Below are 22,757 nucleotides of genomic sequence, written 5' to 3'. Positions count from 1 at the left end.
GGGTGCACGTTGGGCTGAGTTTAGAAACTGGTGCCCTTGTACAGTGTGCTTAAAAAAATTTTTTTTTAAAGTTCTCAACATTTAAAAATGATGAGTTTTTGTGCTGAAAGATGGATTTCTAGCTTGTCTTCAGCTTGAGGATCTCTGACTCTGGGCCCACATTTACTGTTGACTGTGCCCCTGACAGCTGAGATAGTGTTGTGTTGTTAGCATTCTTGCTGTTCTTACCTGAAATTTAGCAGTTTTTGAACAGAAACACTTCTTAGATGGTAAACCCCTGAAGTCAGTTTCCAGAGTGCAGAATGGTGGTCTCTTTCATTTCTGTCTAGTTATAAACTTGCTTTCTAGGGAGAGGATTTGTTAACTTCTCACTTGGCTATCGCCAGAAGCCCCTTATTTTTTGTTGTCATCTTGATATTGAGTGCATGCTTGTCTTTGGCATGTGCTTGGTGGTTTTTGACTGAGTCCCAGGTGTTGTGTATGTTGTGTATGTGACTGAGTTCCAGGTGTTGTTGGAAGCTTGGGATGATGTTCTCTTTCTTCAGAGAGAATTCACTCTTGCTGCTCAGGCAAGTACAATAGAGGAAGATCAGTTTTCTCCTGTCGAGGACTGAGCATTTCATGCCTGGGCTTCAGCATTTGCGAGGGCTGATCTATTTCTGCTTTTGCCTTACTGCTAGGACTAGTTATTTGGGGTTTCCAGCATATATCCGTTTCCTAGAGCTGCCATAACAAACTTCCACACCCTGGGTGGCTCAAAACAGCAGAGAGAAATTTATTGTCTCCCGGTGTAGAGGCCAGGAATCCAGAATCTGGGTGTTGGCACGGTTGGTCCCTTCTGGATGCTCTGAGGGAGAATGCGTGCCCAGCTTCCGGTGGTTGTCTTCCGTCCTTGGCGGTCCTGGTTGTAGCTGCTTCAGTCCAGTCTGGGCCTGTGTCTTCCCGTGGCCTCTTCCTTCTGTGTCTCTGTCTCCTTGTCCTTCTCTCTCCTTAGAACAACAGCCCAATGGGATTTAGCCCCACCCTACTCCAGTATTACCTCAACTTAACTAGTTACATCTGCAAGATCCTTTTTCCAAGTAAAGTCACATTCTGTGGTTTCAGACGGACAGGAATTTTTGGGGGACACTGTTTAGTCCAGCCCACATTGGATCCCTGAGCTGTTTACCAGTTTCCATCCTCGTCTGCTGGTTCTGAGCTCTAATTTTTTCCTTTCAGACCTTGTGGAAATTCTGAAAGCTCTGTTTAGCTTCTCGTCAGAAACTCTGTAGCCGGAAGAAGCCTCGAGGGCGAAGTAAGGCCCCAAGCGTAGGACTGTCCGTGGACTTCCCTTCTCTTTGGGATCTGAGTTCTTTAAGTCTTGCCCGGGCAGCAAGGTCCTCGGGACCTCCCAGGTCCTCAATTTTGTTTCAGTTAAATAACTGCCTAGCGTTTTCAGTTGTTTTTGTGGGAGAGGTGGTCTGTCTGGACTCCTCTTTCAAAGCTGAGAAAGTGGCCCCTTGAAGTGACACTTTGAGTGTGTGCCTTTTCCTGTTGCTAGATCGCCCCCTTCACGTGTGGCCATCTCGGTTACTTTCCTATAAGTCAGGCATCAGGTTTTCCTTCTGTGATGAACTGTAGCCTGAGACAGAGGTTGTGTAGGCAGATTTCCTCCAGTTTTGTGAGGTTTTTAGCCAGCACCTGCATCCACCTCTCTGCCCCCCTCCCCCCTGCCACCCATTCCCTAGTTTGCTTGTCTGTTAGGCATTTTTGATTTGCTTTTGGCTTAGCATTCAGGGTTCATTTGTTTGTTTTTTGACTTGGGGAGTTTTTACCCAAACATCCCTGAATTGTGCAATGTTGGTAGGGCAGACGTGATTACAGCTCAGCTTTGTCTTGTCACGCATTGTCTGCAGGTGTGGGAGCAGTTGTCCAAGCCTCGCTGAGATCTCCTCGAATAGATCGTGCAGACATGTGGGTTGTGCGGGACCCAGAGATGCTTGGGGTGAGGTTACCCAGTGTGTCGTCTTTGGGATTTAAACCCCAGATGTGAGAGCCTGCTTGTGTCTGGGGGAACTGTTTCCTCTTTGATATGTGTCTGGATTTATCTACACAAAAGATTGATTTGGGGATGGCGAGAGGGGAGTCTGCATTTTCAGAGTCTGGGCCTGCAGTCTATGTAACTTTGCTCTTGCAGTGAGGCAGGTCAGTGTGAATAATCACAGCAGGCATTGGTTATTCCTCCCCCAGCAGTTCTGTCCCTTCTTGCTGAGAGAATGCTGATTTTGTTCAGATGTTGGGTGGCCAAGAGCTTCAGGCCTGGAGCTAGCTGCAGGGGCAGTGAATCCAGACCAGATCAGGCCACCCGTAATGATGATCAGCTTGCCAGTAGCTGCTTTTAGTACAGACCCAAGACGCCGTTAAGGAAGGAGAAGTCTGCTGTGGGCTTCTGAGAAAATTCATTGCCACCTGAACGGAAATAGGAGAGAAGACTTACTTTGTGGCCTTGGGTTGTTGCTTGGGACTGTGATGTTTGGAACTTTGGCAATGATCTTGTGATGAAGGGGGACAGATCTGAGGACAGCAGCTCAGAAAGATGGAAAGTACCTGGTTCCTTGGTAGTGTCACTGAGCTTCTGAATTAACCAACTCCAGACCTGCCTTACCTCTGGACTTGATGTGTAAATGTCTAAACGTTTCCTAATGGTTTAAGCCATCTTGAGTTGGATCTCTGTTGACACGCATCCAAACATGTCCTAACTTAAACAGTAGAGAAAAGCAAGACAACTTAAAAAAAAAAGTCAAAGGCCTGTGTTCCAGAAATGAGAGGAAAGTTGTGAATAGCATGTTAATCTTGGAAACAACACTGGGATGTTTTCTCCTTTTTAATCAATTGGCTGACCACAGGCCTCGCTTCCTTGTTTGCTAGTGACTCATTCTGAGCACCTCCCGTGAGCCAGGGGATTCGTTAGACCCTCCGTTCCTGATTTCATTTTATTCTTGAAACATCTGTGCATAGTGAATGATAGTGTCCCCGTTTTATAGATGAAGAAAATACGGCTCAAAGAGATGAAATCGTTTTCTTAATGCTCCAGAACTAATGATTGTGGCAGAGCTGGGAATTTTACTCAGGTCTACATGATTGTGATTGTGTAGCTCCTACTCTTTTATTCATGATGGTATGTTTCCAGAAAGAGGGCTCTCTGAGAGATCCTGATCCTTTCCCTTCCCCCATTTGAATTCATGAGTAAATTAAGCAGCAAGTATTAAGTTATGATCACTTAGGGCAGAGGTCAGCAAACTACGTCCTGCTACTTCTTTTTATAGATAAAGTTTTATTGGAACACAGCCACATGCGTTTATCTACTTAGTTTGCATGGTGGCTTTTAGGCGGCTGTGACTGAGACTGTTGGTCCCATAAAGTCTAAAGTATCTGGCATTTGACCCTTTGCAGAACAAGTTCTCTAATCCCCATCTTTGAGAACAAAGGACAGGGATTCCATTTTACCTTACCACACCATATTCACATGTGTGTACCCCCACTGGATGGTAAGCTTTGGGACTGCAGGGTATCATGTGCGTCTTACTTCCTCTTCACTTTCCAGCTCCTAGCAGAGTTTTTGGGAAATATGTAGGTACTTCAATAAAAATGTATTCATAAATACGATATTTCAATTTGCACAGTCCTATCTTTCGTGATTTCTGAGGTACCAGAGTGCTACCAAGGAAGAGAGCAAAGATCCATTTTTAAAGTTACTAAAGATGAATTAAAAGCGGCCGAGAGCTCTGCATAGGCTTGGCTTGGGATTGGAGGGTTTTGCCCAAAGTTGTCAATGTGGAATGCGGTGTGGAAAAAGGAATTATTTTTCATTGTGCTGGAGAACGGAGACGGACCCACTGCAGCTTGTGCCTGTCTTGGTCTGCTTGGGCTGCCGTAACGAGAGACCACAGCCGGAGGAGCCTAGAAGCAACAGCAGTTGATTTCTCACAGTTCTAGAGGCTGGGAGGTCCAGGATCAAGGTGCCGGCATGGTTGGGTGAGGGCCCCTTCTCTGCTCCATAGCCGGTGCCTCTCTCTGTGTCCTTACAGGGTAGAAGGAGCACGGGACGCCCTGGAACCTCTTTCCTAAGGGCCATGATCCCATTCCACGAGGCCTCCACCTTCTTGGCCTGAGCGTTCTCCCGAAGGCCCCACCTCCTAACACCATCACTTTAGGGGCAAGAGTCTTGGAGGGACACGTTCAGACCGCACGGGTGACATTTCTCTGCAAAACCTTGGAACTTGCTGTTTTTGTGAATCACTAACATATCGTCATGAGGTGATGTGTTGGCGGTCTGTGACAAGGTCATACGCTTGGTTCAGGACATACCAGAGTCGCACTTGTTGTTACGGATCCGCCCGTCCTGTAGAGCGTAAGTCTGAGCTTCCTCGTCTGTTTAGCAGCCTTGGGCAGCAAGGACCCTCTGACGTTGAAACAGTTTCCCCCTCTCTGCCACCACGTCCTGGCATACTTACTGCTGCTTTGTGCCTCCTTCTTTCATTTCTACACCCTCAAATATTAAATATCGTTCGTCTTCTCATTCTTTTGTTTGCTCTTGTTTCTGTGCATACAAGTACTGCCTGAATTCCTTGGTGAAAACTGCTGTCCGTGTGTCCATTACTGAGAGTTCTCCCTCCCCCGACCCCCTCTTTTACGTGTCTCTGTTTGGACGTACCGCAGGCTCATCGCAGGTTCCAGGACGGAATCTTCCTGACCTCCCCCATTTGCTCCTGTATTCCTTGCTTAGCGAATGGCTCTGCCCTTCACCCAGCTTTCCTGACAGCCCCTGGGCTTCCTTGCAGCCTTCTTGTCCTTCCCCTCTGCCCTGTTTTGTCCTTCTGCCATCCGCTGCCATCTTCTCTAGTCCACTGTGCACGTTGTGCCAGGCCGGGGGCGGGGGTGTCTTCAGTGACCAGCCTGCTCCCCTGCCTCCTACTTGAAGTTCTGTCACGGTTCTTTTCAGAGTGGGGCCGGAGGACACACACCTTGTCATGGCTTCCGAGGTCTCTCCCCTCCCTGCTTTGTCTGTCTCTGCCCTTCCTCTGAGCCCTGCCACACACCCAGGGCTGACATGGAGACGGCAGGTAAGACATTGCAACACTCGGATCCAGTCGATAAACCACGACCTGAGCCTTGTGAGTTCCCCTCCTGCCACAGCCCCTGCCGGGAGTGGGGCTCCTGGGACCTCTTCATGATTCAGCCCCTAAAGTGTTAATGCTAGACTCTCTGGGGGAGAAGGTCTTCAGTACCTCTGTCTTTTCATTGCTCAGTGATCGCTTTAGATGGTTAAATCCTAAATTTTGAACGGCACTGCTGGTCTCTGCAGTCCTGAAGCTGTCGAGTCTGGAAGTGCACTTCGTTCTTACCTTTCCGTTACCCTCCTTGCTCCCTAGCCCTCGCTCAAACGCTAACGACTCAAACTTCTCTTCTCGATTTTAAATTGTGGCAAAACATATATAACTTAAAGATGACCATTGTAACCATTCTAACTGTATATATTGTACGACCATCACCGCCACTCACCTCACAACCTTTTCATTTCCCCTTGTTCACAGTCCATCCCCATTAAACATGGACTCTCCATTCTCCCTCCTCCCAGCCCCTGGCACCCGCCATTCTCCTTTCCGTCTCTATGAATGTGTCTTCAGTGCTTCTTGTAAGTAAGGTGTACTTATACTCCACATGGATAAGGCTTATTTCATTTAACATAATGTCTTCAGGGTTTGCGCCTTTGCAGTATGTCAGAATTTCCTTCCTTTTTGAGGCTGAATAATACTCCATTGTGTACACACACACACACACACACACACACACACACCCCGCTTTACTCATCTCTGGCTGCACACCGGGGTTGCTTCTATTTGTAGTAATGCTGCCATGAACGTGGGTGTCGACAGAACTATTTGCATCCCTGCTCTCCGTTCTTTTGGATAAATACCCAGACGTAGAATTGCTGGATCGGGTGGTAATTTTATGTTTCACTTTTTCAAGAGACGCTGTATTGCTGTTCTCTGGAGCGGCTGCCTCATTGTACATTCATTCCTACTGGCCACAGGCAGGGGTTCCAGTTTGTCCACATCCTAGCCAACGCTCGTTATTTTCATTCATTAAGTAATTATTTTAAAAAGATGTTATTTATTTTTTTTTAAGTTTATTTTATTTTGAGCGAGAGACAGAGAACGAGAATGTGTGGGGGTGGGGGGGGGAGGGTCAGAGCGGGAGAGAGAGAATCCCAAGCAGGCTCCACACTCAGTGTGGGGCCCATCGCGGGGCTCGATCCCACCGCCGTGAGATCATGGCCGAGCCAATATCAGGACTCAGGTGTTTAACCAACCGAGCCACCCAGGTGCACCCATTAATTTATTTTTTGACGATACCCATTCACATGGCTGGGAAGTGGTATCTCATTGTGGTTTTGATCTGCTCTCTCTTGCAATTTCAGATTTCTCCCCCCAAAAGTCATTCGTGAGCTCCTCACCCAGTTCACCTGGCCTCTGCCCATCCTCTAGGTGTCGTCTTCTCCTTTCTGCCCTCCCCCCACCTCTCACACCCAATAGTCTTGAGTCCTTGTCTCATCAAACCTATTTCTGGCGCTATGTGTTTTCCTGACTTTCTCTCTCGATGGTCAAGGGCTGGATCTATTTTTGCCCTTTGTTCTTTCTTGTAGCCCCAGTGTATTGCAAGTTGCCTGGCCACCAAAAAGGATGTTCAAAACAAGGACTCCAGGACCCAGACTTCAGGACGTGGGGCTCATGGTCCTGGGAAGCCTGACCCCCCCCCCACCCCCCCTGCTGTCTGTATCTCTTCACAGTCAGCTGGAAGCAGGTGGTATTAATATACACCCAGCTGTAAAATTAGAGAAACCGACTTCCTTGATCCTCAGTGGGGCTTTTTGAAAATGGTTGATTGCATTTAGCTCGAAGCAGAATTTATATTTTGCTTCATTGGGTCACCTTGGGTAACAATTTCATTTCTGTAGAAGAGTATTTTTGGAGGAAGCTTCATGTGCCGGGAGAAGCCCGGGCCCATCCTTTTGATCATGAGGGGAAGTCCACTCCCCACCCTCCCACCCCTGTAAGGTTTTCAGTTCCCTCTTTGTGTTTCTCTGTCATGTTTATAAACTTGCAAATCAGCTAGTTCTGGCACAAAGAGCCTTGGAAGGATGTCTGTGGAAGGTGTGAAGGAAACACTGAGCTCTGTCCAGGGGTGGTGATAAACATGTTTAACAGCTGGTAGAGAACGCTGGCCCTGGGGGGAAGCCAGAGCCAGAATGCTAGCCCCCTTGGGCCCGGTGTGCACTTGCGAGCTCCTTGATTACAGGGATGTCCACAGTGTCCTGGGGAGGGTCCTTGACAGTCTGGGTGGCTGAGGGCGTGGGCCAGTGGCTACTTACTAAAGGGCACGAAACCGTCCCAGCACATAAGGATCCGCTGTAGCCGGACTGAGGCCTCTGGGCCAAACCTTTGGCTGTTTGAAAGGTGTCTCATCTTATTTTATTATTATTTTTTAAAGGAGGCTTCATGCCCAGTGTGGAGCCCAGCGTGGGGCTTGAACTCAGGGCCCTGAGCTGAGTTCAAGAGTCAGATGCTTAACCGACTGAGCCACCTAGGTACCCCTAAAAGTGTTTGATTTTAATGTCTAGTAAATTAAAACTCAGATTTGGCCTCAGAGTTGTCAGTTTTCAATCCGTAATTGCCTGGCCTGTTGGACCCATGAGTCCTTTGCTTTATTCCTGTCAGCATGAACACGAGTCTTCAGCAGAGGATGGAGTCCATCCCTAAATGGAAACAAGGCACAAGCCTTAGAAGCCCTTTGTGTGGCCCGTTCCCCCTTTTTAATAAAGGAGGTGGTGTAGACTCGCATGTTCTGTGGGTGAATGCCAAGTGCGCTCTGCTGCGTTGTTACAGCTCGGGACTGCAACCCCGGATGCTCGCGGGGGCCAGGCAGACGACAGAGATGAGCGCATCAGGCCGGTGAAAGGCACCTGGGTTGGTGCCCACTGAGTTGTCTGGCCGCTGCAGAGCAGGCTGGGAAGGGTTGTCTGTCTGGGGGTTCAGGAAGAAGAGAGATTTCGATGAGCAGCTAGCAGCCTGGGATGGGGTGGGGGTTCAGTCTTCTGCATAGAGCGGTCAGAGACCGTCTCTATGGACTTTTGAATAGAGACCTGAGGGAGGGAGGGAGGGAGCCATACTGTTACCTGGGGGAAGACGTCTTAGGTAGTTCAACACATTGAGAAGCCTGTAGTCCTTTGCCTGTTTGCTCTCAAATTTATTGTCTGCCTTCCCTGCAGACTGTGTTTTCCAGGCTCCTTTGCCCACTGTCTTCACACTCGTCCAGAGGGAGATAGTGATGAGGTTAGAAGATGGGAGGAAAAGGGAAGCTAGAGCATTTCTTCCCGGCCTCACACGGCATCTGTAGCAATGCCGTGCTTCCTCTGTGGTCTTTCGAGGTCCCATGAGGTCTGCTGGTTAGGCCTTGGCCTTCCTGTTTCACCGTCCTCTCTGGTGCCAATGCCACAGTCCAGCCGTTGCCCGGCAGGCATGTATTTAGGAGTGGAATTGCTGGACCATACGGTAATTCTGTGTTTACTTTTTGAGGAACCACCGAACTATTGTCAACAGTGGCCGTGCTGTTTTATGTTGATAATTTTTTTGAGTAGAGATGGGATTGCCTTTATTTCTTTGCAATTGAACTTAACTCTGCTGTTAAATCTCCTTTCAGTTCTTATAGTCTTTTTTTTTCAAGGTTTTTAAAAAAGTTTGTTTATTTTGAAAGAGAGAGAGAGACAGAACTAGTGGAGGAGGGGCGCAGAGAGAGAGGGACTGAGGATCCGAATCAGGCTCTGTGCTGACAGCACAGAGCCCGACGTGGGGCACGAACTCACGAACTGTGAGATCATGACCTGAGCCGAAGTCGGAGGCTTAAGTGACTGAACCACCTAGGTGCCCCTCAGTTCTTACACTTTTTTAAACAACAAAAAAAATTTTAATGTTTATTATTTATTTTTGAGAGAGAGAGACAGAGCATGAGTGGGGAAGGGGCAGAGAGAGAGGGAGGCACAGAATCCGAAGCAGGCTCCAGGCTCCACGCTGTCAGCACAAAGCCTGATGCGGGGCTTGAACCCACAGACCGTGAGATCATGACCTGAGCCGAAGTCAGACGCTCAACCCAGACACCCTGGTTCTTATACTTTGAACACTACCTCTTGCTTTTGTTCTTCTGGCTTCAGGGATGGATTGGCTTTCTGCCATTAGTAATTTCTGTGGCCTCATTATTCTCTTATTTGGCCTCGTAGCTCTTGCAAAGTCTTCGTAACAAATGGCCTGTGTGAAATTCCTTCAGTGGACTCCCTGGTGTGGTTACTGTTCATGGCCGGGGAGGCCCCGAGGTGGAGCGTGTTTGGCATGTTGGACGAGTGTCAGGCACATCAGCGAGGCTGCAGCAGGGTCAGTCGGGGGGAGAGCGGAACAGGGTGAAGCCCACAGGTGGGGGAGGAGCCAGGCCACAGCCGGGCAGTAGGTGGCAGTTTATTCTCCTTATCTTGCTTTGTTTTTCTGATCTCCACCCACCTCTACCAAGATAATTGGCCCTGGTTCTCTGGAGTCAGTAGGGATGTTTAGTGTTTATCCATCTATCAATTCATTTTTAGAGAGATGCCAATGGCGGGAGGTGGGGGGTGGGGGGTGGGGAGGGGCAGAGGGAGAGAGGGCGAGAGAGAGAATCTCAAGCAGGCTCCATGCTCAGTGCAGAGCTTGATACGGGGCTCGATCCCATGACCCTGGGATCATGACCTGAACTGAAATCAGGAGTCAGGTGCTCAACCAAATGAGCCACCCAAGCACCCCGGGATGTTTAGGTTTTAGATGTAAATAGACTGGAGTCTTCAAAAGTGATCCAGTATCTGTGACTATTGTGCATTTGTTCACTCTTAAAAATGTACCAAGTTCTGAATTATAAGCTTTAAATTGGCAGATTTTATGTTAAGTAAATCTTACCACAGTTAAAAAAGAAACCTAGGGTGGAGCCTGGGTGGCTCCGTCGATTGAGCATCTGATTCTGGATTTCAGCTCAGGTCATGATCCCAGGGTTGTGGGATTGAGCAGTCTGTTGGGAGTCTGATTGAGATTCTCTCTCTCTCTGCCCTTCTACCCCACTCGTGTGCACACACTCTCTCTGTAAAATTAAAAAAAAATCTGGAAGTGGCTATAGTAACCTTTAATTGGCAAGTTTAAGGTTTTTTCCTAAGAGAGAATTTAATAGCAGAGTTAATTTCAGTTGCACAGAAATAAAGGCCATTCCTTCTCTATTAATAAAAAATATATCAATGTAAAATGGTATAGCTGCTCAGAAAGGTAAATAGCGGCGCCCGGGTGGCTCAGTCTGTTAAGTGTCCGATTTCGGCTCAGGTCAGGATCTCACCACTTGTGAGTTTGAGCCCCATGTCAGGCTCTCTGCTGACAACTCAGAGCCTGGAGCCTGGTTTGGATTCTGTGTCTTCCTCTCTCTCCCCCTCTTCCACTCAGACTGTCTCTCTCCCTCAAAAGTAAATGAACTTAAAAAAAAAAGTAAACGGAATTATTGTACGATCCAGCAATTCCACTCCTAAATACAGACCTAAAAGAATTGAAAGCAGGGACTCAAACGGACACTTGTATACAAAGATGTTCCTAAAAGCATTATTCACAAGAGCCAAAAGATGCAAAAAAGGCAAATATCTGTCGACAGATGAATAGATGAATGCAACGTGGTATGGCCATATAGTGGGGATATTACTCAGACAAAAAGAAATGAAGTACAGATAAGTACTGTAATGTGGATGATCCTTGAAACGTGATGCTAAATGAGAGTAGCCAGACGCAGAAGGTCGTATGTTGAATGGATTCCACACAGAAGAAGTATCTGGAATAGTCACATTACCAGAGACGGAAAGTAAAATACAGGCCCCTGGGGAGAGGGGACAATGGGGGAGTTAGTGTTTAATGGGTACAGAGTTTCTGTTTGGGATGATGGAAGAGTTACATGGTAGTCATGGTCGTACAACATGGTGACTGTACTTAATGCTACTGAATTCTAACTTAAAAATGGTTAACTTGTTAGAGGCGCCTGGGTGGGTCAGTAGGTTGAGCGTCTGACTTCGGCTCAGGTCATGATCTCGCATTCCATGGGTTCGAGCTCCACATCGGGCTCTGTGCTGACGGCTCGGAGCCTGGAGCCTGCTTGGGATTCTGTGTCTCCCTCTCTCTCTGCCCCTCCCCGACTTGTGCTCTGTCTCAAAAATAAAAAAATAAACATAAAAAATTAAAAAGAATGGTTAATGCGTTACATTTCATTATGTATATTTCACCACGATTTTTTAAAAAGCAAAAAAAAAAATCAAGTTTACGTACTTTTTACACGTCTTTTTAATGTGACGTTTAAACCACACTTCCTGTGTCCTGCTTTCAGGAGGCAGCCTTGTGGCTGCTTGGGGGATGGCTGGGTGCAGCCCCTTACTGGGGACTCCGCTTTGCTGAGCCAGTGGTGTCTCATAGTCAGGCTCATCCAGATTTGGATGTGACTGGGTTTGGGGGGCACCTGTGCTCACCTAAGCCTGAGGCCGGACTAAGGGGGTGCTTGGTTGCCTTTTGTCCCTGGAATCATTGACAGCGTGTATGCGTGACTCTGTTAGTTTTTTAACACTTATTTTTTTACGTTTATTTATTTTTGAGAGACAGAGTGAGACAAAGTGAGAGTGGGGGAGGGGCAGAGAGAGCGGGAGACACAGGATCCGAAGCAGGCTCCAGGCTCCGAGCCATCAGCACAGAGCCCAACGTGGGGCTCGAACCCACAGACCGTGAGATCATAACCTGAGCTGAAGTCGGACGCTCAATCGACTGAGCCACCCAGGTGCCCCTGTTAGTTTTTTTACTTAAAATCCATGACCCGTTTCTTCTTTGGCTTCACAGATCTTGATTTTGCCTGGGGCTGTGGGATGTCTTCTAGGTAATGGATCCTAAGTGATTAAGCCAGTCTTGACATTCTGTATCTCTGCTCCCTTTGGTTTTCTGGGATTCCTTACGCCAGCCTGGAAAAAAAGGGGTGATGGGGCTGGTTTTATCCTGTCCTCTTTCTTTGTGCTCTGATTGTGCATGTGATGCCCAGCGTGGTGGCAGCGCTCTGAGACAGTGAGGGGAAGGTCAGGAGCTCGGAGATTCTCTCCGCGACAGAGCCTTTGAACCAGGTGCCTACCTCCAGACTAAGTGTGTGAGAAGAACAATCCTTTCTTCGTCTACAAGGAGCCTGGCCCCCTGTTGTTGGGCTTTCTGTTTCTTGTTGAGCAGGGCTTTTTTTGTTTTTGTGTATTTTTGAGGGATGCATTCTTCACTTTTCTGCATGCGGCTATTGCTTGGTGCCTGGCGTGTCCCCTGTCCCCTGTAAATGATTGTCAGGTGACTGAAGAGCATACTCTCTGTCACAGCATCAGGCTGCTTCTGCTTGCAGGGGACAGCAAGCCACTTAGATGTCAGCAAAACAGGGCACTTCTAACTCAGGTAACAGGAAACTGAGGGCGAGCTGGGTTCCGGGGCTCAGCACCCCCCGCACCCGTCTCTGGCTCTCAGCCCCACTTCTGTCTGGGTGGGTGTCTTTCCAGGTGGGCGCAGTCTACAGGAGAGGGAGGAAAAGAGCCCCACGTGGCTCCAGGTTTGCAGGATTATTAGAGCTCCTGCTTCTAGCACAATGGATGGCAGCCTCTTCCTTGAGGGATCACATAGTAGGTATTTGGGGGTCTGTGGGCAACTCCGCAGCTAGGACTGTGTAGCAGGAAAGCAGCCACAGACAGTATGTCTACAAATGGGCACGACTGCGGTCCAGTAAAACTTCACTTACGCAGACAAGTCGTGGGCCACGTTTGGCCCTTAGGCCACTGTTTGCTGACTTCGGTTCTGGAAGAGACAAGGTCTCTTCTCTAGCGGTTCGTGTAGAAGCCGTGGGGAGAAGCCTGTGGTCCAGGGCTGGGACTCGGGTGAGGCCAGTAAGGCATTTGCCGCAGCCTCAAAATTTATGGCGGCACCAAAAATTTAGCAACCAAGAGAAATAACATCTTTGTGCAATATTTTTAAAAAGTCAATTAATACAGAAAAAAAAAAAGATGCACAAGATAGTAATCAGGGCCGGGATGAGCACAGGGTGGTGAGCGAGGCCAATTGTGGTCTACACCCTGCTCCTCCAGGTGGTTGCCCCGCTGGGTTACCTGTCCACCCCGGTGGGAGGAGAGCTTCACAGGCAACCAGATGGAATGCGGTTCTCCTAGGAAGGAGGGACACGGCTCCCGGAAGAAAGGGGGGAAGGGATACTGCTTGCCTGCTGTGGTGCCTTGGCCCGAAGCATTTAAGCTTTATTTTCTCATTTTTTCCCCTTGTCACAAACCGTAAAGGCGGGTACTGTTATCCCCATCTAACAGATGAGGAACATGAAGGACAGAATAAGTTGCCCAAGGCCACACGGTGCCTGGACTAGAATCTGAGTCAGGGTTTTTGTCCTTGTCCAAAGCGTCTCAGCATCTATTAAAGTTGAGTCCTGTTAGAAACTTTGCCAAAGGGCCTGTGGTGTTCGTCGTCCTCTGTGAAAGGTGCCCCGGGAGGGAGCTCGCTGCAGCGCCCCCTGCATGGCTCTCGTTTGTGTGGGGAGACGGCTTTCCGGCGTTTGGAGAACCAGGAGCCCTCACCCCCTTTTGGAATCAGCCCCTGGTTTCGGGCCATAAGGGATCGATGTTAATCCCGAAATTAAGTTACGGACACTGCAAGCCTTAAGTGGCAGGTGAGGTGAGAGGCACTGGAAATAGACCTTATTAATGCTGCAGTGCAGGTGGAGCCCTGCCGGGATAATTCTTATCATCGCCCGCATCACTTTGGCAGGCTTTAGAAGGATTCTGTAGCGCTAAGCAATTTACGAAATTGAAAGGTGAAAACACACGTTCAGGTGCTGCGTACACATTCAAGGTCAGAGGTAGGTCACGGCAGTTCTCGAGAAAGACCGGATGCAGGTGAGAGTCACCTGATTTGAGTCATGACAGAGATGCAGACGGTTGTTTGGCACATTTGAAAACAAGCGATGGGTCTTTCGGCCTGGGCTCTTGCTCTCACCGTCGCCAGTCCTGGTTTCCGAGGGAGGCTTTGAGCGGAAGAAGGGCCGTGATGCACACGTGTGGTCTGGGCTGACCTCACGGGCTCGGGAAGGGGATTCATGTGGCATTTAGGGATTGAGACACAAGGTAGTCCTGAGTGAGTGGCTCCGTTGGTTTTTCCAGTCATTCCCGAGGTGTTTATTACGTCTAATCCTGGAGGTTAGCTGGATCCACAGGTCCCCCTACGTACGCATTCAGTTGCTGTTACCAGAAAAAGGAGAAGAGGAAACAACACAATTCCTTTTGTTCGAGAAGGTAGTCATTGAGCAAATGGTGGTTGGCCATCATGGCCCGGGCATCGTGTTCAGGCTTTGCTTCCCTGTTCTCCGGTCTCCCCGAAATCTCTGAGTGATTCTGCACTTTGGGGCTTATTTGGAGGGAGAGGAATCTGAAGCTTAGCGTGGCCGAGGGAGCTGACCAGGGCCATTCTGTTGATTGGTCTCTTCACTGTTGTGTGGCCTGCTGGACTGGAAGCTTGTTGGGCGGGCGTGAATCCTTATCTACCTGGTATCCCACAGCCTTGCCTGGCCCGTGGCAGCTCCCACGAAGCAGTCCAGGGGCACCTGGGAGGCTCAGCTGGTTAAAGGCCCTTCTTCTGATTTCAGCTTAAGTCATGATCTCATAGTTCGTGGGTTCGAGCCCTGTTTCGGGCTCTGTGCTGACATGCTGATCCTGCTTGGAATTCACTCTCTCTCTGCCCCTCCTCTGCTTGTGCTCCCTCTCTCTCTCTCTCTCTCAAAATAAGTAAACTTAAAAAATTAAAAAAAAAAATGCAGTCCAGGGGCACCTGGGTGGCCCATTTGGTTAAAGTGTCTGACTCTTGATTTTGGCTCAGGTCACAATCTCACAGTTTGTGAGGTCGAGCCCTGCATTGGGCCCCTCACCTGAGAGCATGGAGCCTGCTTGGGATTCTCTCCCTCTTTCTCTGCTCCTCCCCTGTGTTCTCTCTCTCTCTCTCTCTCTCTTTCTCTCTCTCTCTCTCTGTCTCTCAAAATAAATAAGTAGAGGAAAACTTGAAAACAAATGCAGTCCATGCTGACTGAGCTGAACTGAAAGCTTCCAGCGAGCTTACTAACCTGGGGTACAGTTTATGGAGATGCGTGTCTTTGCATTCTTCTAGAAGGAAGGTGGAAAGATCACGTCTCCTTCTCAGAGGGGTCTGTGATCCTGTTTAGCTCCAGGAGTAGAATCGCCGTCTGTCCGCAGAGACTCCGCATTTCCCCCTTTGGGATAGTAAGCAGTTGTGAACATGACCGTTTTGATGAAGGTAGAACCCTCCCTCATTGCGCAAGGCTCTCCGATTTAGCGGTTTGCAGTCAGGCGGCTCCGAGGTCCCATTCTGCTGTCCCGCTTACTGATCCTGTATCCCTGGGTGAAATTAACACATTGGTCAGGCTTTGGACCTTGTCTTTGACACAGAGATGGCCTTGGTGCTTAAGAGGACTGAGGTCAGGTGTAAAGTCTTTAGTGCGGTGGCTGGGACTTAGCTCATAAGGCTCCATCCACAGTTCCAGCTGTTGTTGTTGCTGCTGTTATTGGCAGCATGAAAAACTGTTGATGAGCCAATGTGCAGAAAATTGATCACAAGATTAGGTAGATACTAGAATTAGAATTATGAAAAAATCTGTTGTGTGTGGATGAAAAAGGCAGGATGTGAGGAGATACAATAACTTCCTTAGCTCGTCCGTAAAGCCTCAAGTCTGTTCTCCCTCAGTCATATGGAAATCTTTTGTAGGGAAGTAGAAATGAGGACAGTTATGTACAAGAATGTTCAAAGCAGTAAGTAGGGATAATTGGCAGTATATCATGTTTCCAGCAGAAGAGAAATAGTTCAATTATGTTTAACCGGGAGGCTGTCAAATACCATGTCTTCAAAGATCTTAAAAACTTTTTTTTCAATGTTTATTTATTTTTGAGAGACAGCACGAGCAGGGGAGGGGCAGAGAGAGTGGGAGACACAGAATCCGAAGCAGGCTCCAGGCTCGGAGCTGTCAGCACAGGGTCCGACACGGGGCTTGAACCCACGTACCATTATATCATGACCTGAGCCGAAGTTGGACGCCCAGTTAACTGAGCCACCCAGGTGCCCCGAATGTCTTCAAAGATCTTTAAATGTTATAGGAAAACGTTTGTGATCCAGATCAGTAAGGAAACAAACCAGGATTCAAAATTACACTCTTTGGTACCTTTCTTTTTCTGTGCTAAGGAAGTAACTCTTTTGCAGAAATGACTGGGAAGTGTAAAGGGATGCGCGTCCCAGGCTGAGTGCCACAGTGTCCGTCCCTCTCTCTGCAGAGCCGGTGTTCTGGTTCTACGTGAAGGAGGTCCTCAGCAAGCACGAGCTGCCACGCTTCTACTCCCTGCGCCACATCGCCTCAGACGTGGGCCGCGGCCGGGCCTGGCTCCGCTGTGCCCTCAACGAACACTCCCTAGAGCGGTACCTGCACATGCTCCTGGCCGACCGCAGCAGGCTCAGGTACCCGGGATGGGCATCTGCGGGGAGGGGTAGCCGAGCGCTTGGAATTGCAGAATCTGACTGCCCGGGTTTGCATCCCAGACTCCCCGTCGGGGCGGGCGGGTTCCCCTCTTCTAGTCCCTGTCGATTCAGCTGTGCTGTGGGCACGGTTGGTCAGAGAATTAGTGCCAGAGTGGAAGCTCATAAAGGGCTCAGCATGGCACTGTAGACAGCAAGCACTCCATAAATGTTTATTATTATGTAGGTGTGGGATGCAGAGGGAGCTGTCATCCCGGCACATAGCCTGCTCTTCCTTTGGTGGTTTAATCTGGGCTTCTTTCAGATCCAGAATTTCTTTCTCTTCAGATACTGGGTGTTCAGAATAAGTTTCATGTGTGTCTTTCCTTTGTGCTGGGTTCTTTACAATTCCTTCTGTTTTTTTTTTTCGAGGTTAATCCCATACTGACTGAAAGAAATAGGGAAGTTTTGTGTAGGGGATAGAAGTCAATTGTTAGTTTAAAAATAGCCATTTTATGATGTTTCCTCTTTTTGTTTTCCCCTTGATTGTAGACTTAAAGCTCACTCCATCAGTTAGTTTAGGTCAGTTTTTGCTGCCAAAACAAATATCATAAAACCCTCAGTGACTTGAGATGATAGCCACATTTACCTCTCCCCCTGCTACGTGTCTGTCGTGGATGAGTTGGGGTTTCCCATCTCAGGGTTCCAGGCTGACATAGGCTCCGTGTGAACGTTGCTTCCACGGTCGCTGAGGTAGGAAGAAGGGATGTGGGCTGAACTGAGCGTTGGTTTTTAAAGCTTCTGCCCAGAGAGAACCTTCACTTCCACTCACATTTCATTGGCCAGCAAGTCACATGGCGGCAGCCTAGCTCGGCAAGGTGGGGGTGCCTGGCTGTCACAGAGCAGTGGGGAGAGGACACCGAATATGGGTCAACTGTGGTACGGTCAGCCATGTTCCTTTCAAAACCGTGTGACAGCGCTGTCATTTTCCTATACTCGTGGTGTTGATGATATCTCTGTGTTAGTGGCTGTTATTTACCACCTGAGAATGGTGGACGAGACATGTCGTTTTGTGTCACCTGATGATGCAAAGGGACGGTGATCCATCCCACACTGGTGACCTGAATAGCTTCCACATTAGCAGTGCCCAGATCCTCCTCGGTAGTGAGGATTTGATTTCAGTGAATTAATCTCATTTAATTCAGTAAGCTGGCATTTCATCAGTGCCGTGATGCATGGCCACAATTTTATCTGCTGCCACGTGCTCCCTGGCTTGTCTCCCCTTCTGTTTTGTGTGTGTGTGTGTGTGTGTGTGTGTGTGTGTGTGTGTGTGCGCTGCTTGTGGTCATCTCCCTACCAGCAGTTTGTTATGTGTTCTGGGATGATCCACTCAGGCCCTTACAAATACCCCTGAAGTTCTCCCGGTGATGATGCTCGTGGCGCCTCGCTTGGCTGGACACTCAGACTGTGGGTCTGAAATGGGAGGCATGGGGGCCAGGAAAGCCATGCTGGACAGCACCCGTGTGCTATTCAGATCTGGGCCAGGAGGCTGTGAAATGTCTGCGTGCACCGCCCCCCAACCCCACCCTGAGCATTAAGCGGTTTTAGTTGAGGAGAACACACCCCGTTTCTTACATTTCCAGGAAGCTCCTCCCAGCAGATCATTTGCAAGTAGTTCCGAGTTGTCCCACTCCATTTCAAGGTGGACTGTTAACAACGAACAGCCGAATCACAGTTGAACTTAGCTGAATCACTAGCCACTTATCCACCTAGCTGTGGGAAAACCAAATTCACTTATGTGCGTGGAACCTGGCTTAGATTTTTAAAGAGTCACGGCCTTGGGAATTGGAGGTACAGTTGGCATGCCAGCTCAAACACGTTTGTGCTTCCGCTGACGTTCTGCTGGGTGAGTCTGTTGAAAGTGGGGCGTTTCTTCTTTCCTGTTAGTTGTCCTCAGTCACTCGAGTGGGGAATGCATCCCGTCTCCTGCTGAACCCCATGACCCTCACCACTGATGGTGCTTCAGTGATTTGAGCTTTGAGGCAATTAACTGAGAGTTCTCCTACCTGGTGGCCGAGTCAGGGGTTGAGGATATTGGCTTGCTTTGGTTTAGCAGGGGTTGGATAAAGAGCCAGGGCATTGGGCTGGGAGACCTGCTTCAAGCCCTGCCTGTACCATTATTGCCGACGACCTTGGACAATCCCTGTAGGTCTTGCTGACCTCTTGCTACAGCCATTTAGATTCATGGGGCCCTTTTAGCTTCCCAGCCCTTTCCAGGGATAACTTGGGCTTTTGGGTCTGCAGCCCAAGGAAGTATTTCATGAAAATGTTGTGGTTGCTGGAGCCACAGAATTGTAGAATTTCTTTCTGAAGTTGTTTCTTGCGGTAGCTTGGTCAGGGGGCCAGCTTGGATTTCTTGTGTGTCTTACAGACATTCCCTGAGTGAGCACTACCTCTCTGTTCGTCTCCTTCCCCTTTGCTTCTTGATATAAATGCCCTGTTTATGTTGCCCATTTCAGTACACCGGAGCTCAGGGCACCAATGAGGAAGTCGTAGGATATATACCTTCAGTCCTTTACAACCAGAAGCTTCATCCCCATGGAGACCTTGGATTTCCGCTCTGGGATGACCGGGCGTGGATTTTCCAGGGAGCCATGTAAGGGAATTTATTTGGCTGATGGATGCAGAGAACTGTTGTTCAGAGCTTTTCCCCTTTCTCTTTCAATTTGCAGCACTTTTTATGAAGACTGGTCTTTTGTGATGGATGAAGAAAGGTCTAGCATGCTTCCCACCATGGCAGCTGGTAAGCCTGGCTCAGGCCAGGATTGATGAGTCCTTGAAGTGTGGTGAGCACAGTCGGCTACCTGGGAGGGAATTTATAACTCCAGGGGATGCTGTGATTTCCCCTGTCCCTTGCTGACTTAATGGGTCACTGGCCGCTGCCCTTCCTTTGGTGGAATTGATTACTGAGCCCATTTGTCTTGAATTGGATACCCTGGTAGGGAAAGCCTGGGGGTGGGGGCTTTGGCCGTGGCTTTACAAGTATAACATGAAGACCTGGGGATTTGGAAGCAGGAGACCTGCCTTTGAAGCCTGGCCCTACCCCCTTCCTGGCTGGTGGCCTGGGGCAGATCCTGTGAGCTCTGTCACCCTTACTGCCTGCTCCTCTGCAAGGCAGGGGTCTTGATAGCATGGGAATTGTTTTCATAGTGCCATGAGAGAATCACACGTGACGAGAGTAACATGTGATTTATCAGCGTGAGAGCCCTGGATTGATGTTAGTTGGTGAATCGTTAGATTATCATTTGATTTTCACTCAATGGGTGAGCCCAACAGAAGTGGGTAACTTGCTTCTTTCTTTAAAATCCTTCCTTGCCTCCCTCCTTTTTTTTTTTTTTCCCCCCTGAAGGTTCACACTAAGGCCCACATATTGAGAGTTAATGTTAGTCGTGTCCACTGAGGAGGAGAAGTCAGGCTCTGACCGTGAATTCTGGGTAGGCCAGAATTCTGCAAGCTTTTACCTAAAGTAATTGTGGTAATGATACTGGTTGGCGCACATTTTTGGTTGCGTACTGAGCTGAGTGTTCTTGGTGGGTGATTGTCTTTGACACCCTGTGAAAGCGATGCTGTTGGCCCCTTTTTACAGATAAGGAAGCTGAAGCTCAGGTGGTGCATGGCCTGACCAAGGTCTCTTAGAACGTGGTAGGATTCACCGCAGGCCCTCTGACCCCAGGGATTACATCTTAACCTCCCCCCAGGCTGACCTCCTGTCTTCCACAGATAGGGAGAGGATTTGGAAAGACTCCCCTCCTGCCATCGCTGGGGTCTACTGACCCCATTTTGTGGGAGGTTTTTTAATCCGTGTTTAAGATCAGCCGGTCCCCTCTTGCGTGTTCTGCCAGGCCCCACGTGTTCATCGTGGTGGGGGCGTGACTCTCCCATGGCAGACACTCCAGACTTTTCCCTTTTTTGGGGCAGGTCTGAACTCTATCCTCTTCGCAATTAACATCGACAACAAGGACTTAAATGGGCAGAGTAAGTTTGCTCCTACCGTCTCAGACCTCTTGAAGGAGTCCACGCAGAACGTGACCTCCTTGCTGAAGGAATCCACGCAAGGAGTGAGCAGCCTTTTCAGGGAGATCACAGCGTCCTCTGCTGTCTCCATCCTTATCAAACCCGAGCAGGACACGGAGCCCCTGCCCGTCGTGTCCAAGCACGTCAGCACCGGTGAGCAGGATGGGGCGTGCGCGGTGGAACAGGGGGTTCGGGTGAAAGGACGACTGGCCGCGGCCAAGAGGGATGCGTCTGGTGGTCTGAAAGTCCCAAGGGGAATGAAATCTATGTTCCCTTCATTTTTAGTTCACGTTTGTGTTTATTTTTCTTCCGCTTACTCAACTCTGGAAGGGGCTGAGAGCCCTGCTGAGCTGTGGAGATGATATGGTGGGAGAGCAGACAGCTCACCGAGAGCACACTGAACGTGAGGGTGTGTGAGTCGCATGAAAACAGAAGAGCTGGAACTTCATGCATTTATTCCTTCCTTCGTTCACGTGTTGATTCACTGCGTTCTGTGTGCTCAGCGGGGAACTAGGAAGATTGCTGACATTTAGACCGCAGTCTCTTTTGGGCTGGGTAGGGGTACCCATTTGATGGCAAATTATACAAATAAGTGAGTATCCTCTTGATAAATGGGATAAAAGCCAAGCAGGGAGTGCTATCAAGAATGTGTACTCTTGCTGGGGTGGGGAGGGGGGGTGACAGTTAGGTGCAGGCCAAGGGGGAGGGAGGAGTTGGTCAGCTTTGACTCTAGGCTGTGGGGAGGCAAAGTTGATTTAGTTGAGATCAGTTTTATGAGAAGTCTGTGATACGCTTTGAACCTTCCGGGGCGTCCAGCATGTTGCTACAGCAAAGTTGGAGATGTGGGGTTTAAGTACGTAGTCCTAGTATTCTCAAACCTCTTAAACAAGGCAGTGATCATGGGCATCTCTTTGGAATTATTACTGACGGTGAAGATTCAGAACCCATGGGGTCTTTGGTATACATTGGCTTTATCTGTCTGGTCCTCCCCTTCTCTGGCAGAGACCCCCAGCAAATGACAGGAAATAGGACCGTTGGGGGCTTTGTGAAGCAAAGACCCTGGAAGTTGTATACCCCAAGGAGCATTTTTTCCATCCATTTTGGGGACTCTGCTTTTGACACTGTCTCAGCGTTTGATACACTGGTGAAGCATCCCCATGTGGTTCAGACGGGAAGGAGTGTCTGGAGTCAGCTTGAAGTGTCTCACACCCAAGTTGGACGATTAAGATGGGTGAACAAACCGGTTCACATAGGTACTAGTCACCAAGACAGCCTTGACTTCTGTTTCAGGTAGTCTTTGCTGTGTAACAAACAGCTCCAAAGTGTAGTGGCTTGAAACAACCACAATTTATTATTTTTTTGATGACTGTGCATTGATGGGATAGTTCTGCTGGTGTCGCTTGGGCTTCCTTATGGGGCTGTCCCGAGCTGGTGGCTGAGCCGGAAGATCTAAGACGGTCTCACTTATGTGCCTGGGAATAGTGTCCACTGTTGGCTGGGGCATCTGTTTTTTTTACACATGGCCTCCTCTGCTCTGATACGCTAGACTGGCTTCCTTCCCCGGTAGTTTCAGGGCAGCAGTCGAGGGGGTGCAGCACCTACTGATGGCTGGGCTCCAGAGTTCCCCGTTACTTGTGCCACATGCTGCAGGGAAGATGTGAGCACTGAGCCAGCCTGTGCTCAAGGGGGTGGGGAAATAGACACACCCTCAGAAGGAGGAGCAGCCGAGTCCCATTGTAAAGGGGACCATTGACCACCACCCCAAACGGCTGTTCTTGGTCTCATCAGTCAGCCAGGAGAGCACTTTCCAAAGTGAAAGTTGTCTCAGGAGTGGGAGCACCCTCTGAATCAAAGTGCTCAGAAGGGACAGTTGTAATGTGTGCTCTGTGGTGTGTTTGTTTACCCCAGAAAGGTAGTCCCACATCCATTTTGTTCAGTCTCCTGTAGACAGGTTTTTCTCCCTCGAGGATTAAAAAAAATCTGAATGTATCTGAAGTGTATTTTTCCGTTGACCAGCGGAGGAATTTC

The 22,757-nt window shown here is 49.0% G+C and overlaps 1 protein-coding gene across 2 annotated transcripts in view; it reads left to right on the top strand.

Moving 5' to 3' along the window:
* Positions 1–22,757, top strand: part of SNX29 (sorting nexin 29) — a 500,693-nt gene that overhangs the window by 42,843 nt on the left and 435,093 nt on the right. For both annotated transcript variants that reach the window (XM_043560511.1, XM_043560512.1), the window contains exons 5-7: positions 16,478–16,658; positions 19,388–19,458; positions 20,634–20,882. In XM_043560511.1, the coding sequence (XP_043416446.1) occupies positions 16,478–16,658; positions 19,388–19,458; positions 20,634–20,882 (501 nt within the window). The remainder of the gene's footprint in view (positions 1–16,477; positions 16,659–19,387; positions 19,459–20,633; positions 20,883–22,757) is intronic.

This window comes from Prionailurus bengalensis, chromosome E3 (genome assembly GCF_016509475.1).
Source record: "Prionailurus bengalensis isolate Pbe53 chromosome E3, Fcat_Pben_1.1_paternal_pri, whole genome shotgun sequence".
Taxonomy (NCBI): domain Eukaryota; kingdom Metazoa; phylum Chordata; class Mammalia; order Carnivora; family Felidae; genus Prionailurus; species Prionailurus bengalensis.
The sequence above is the reverse complement of the archived record's forward strand: the minus strand, read 5'-3'. Positions and strand labels throughout refer to the sequence as shown.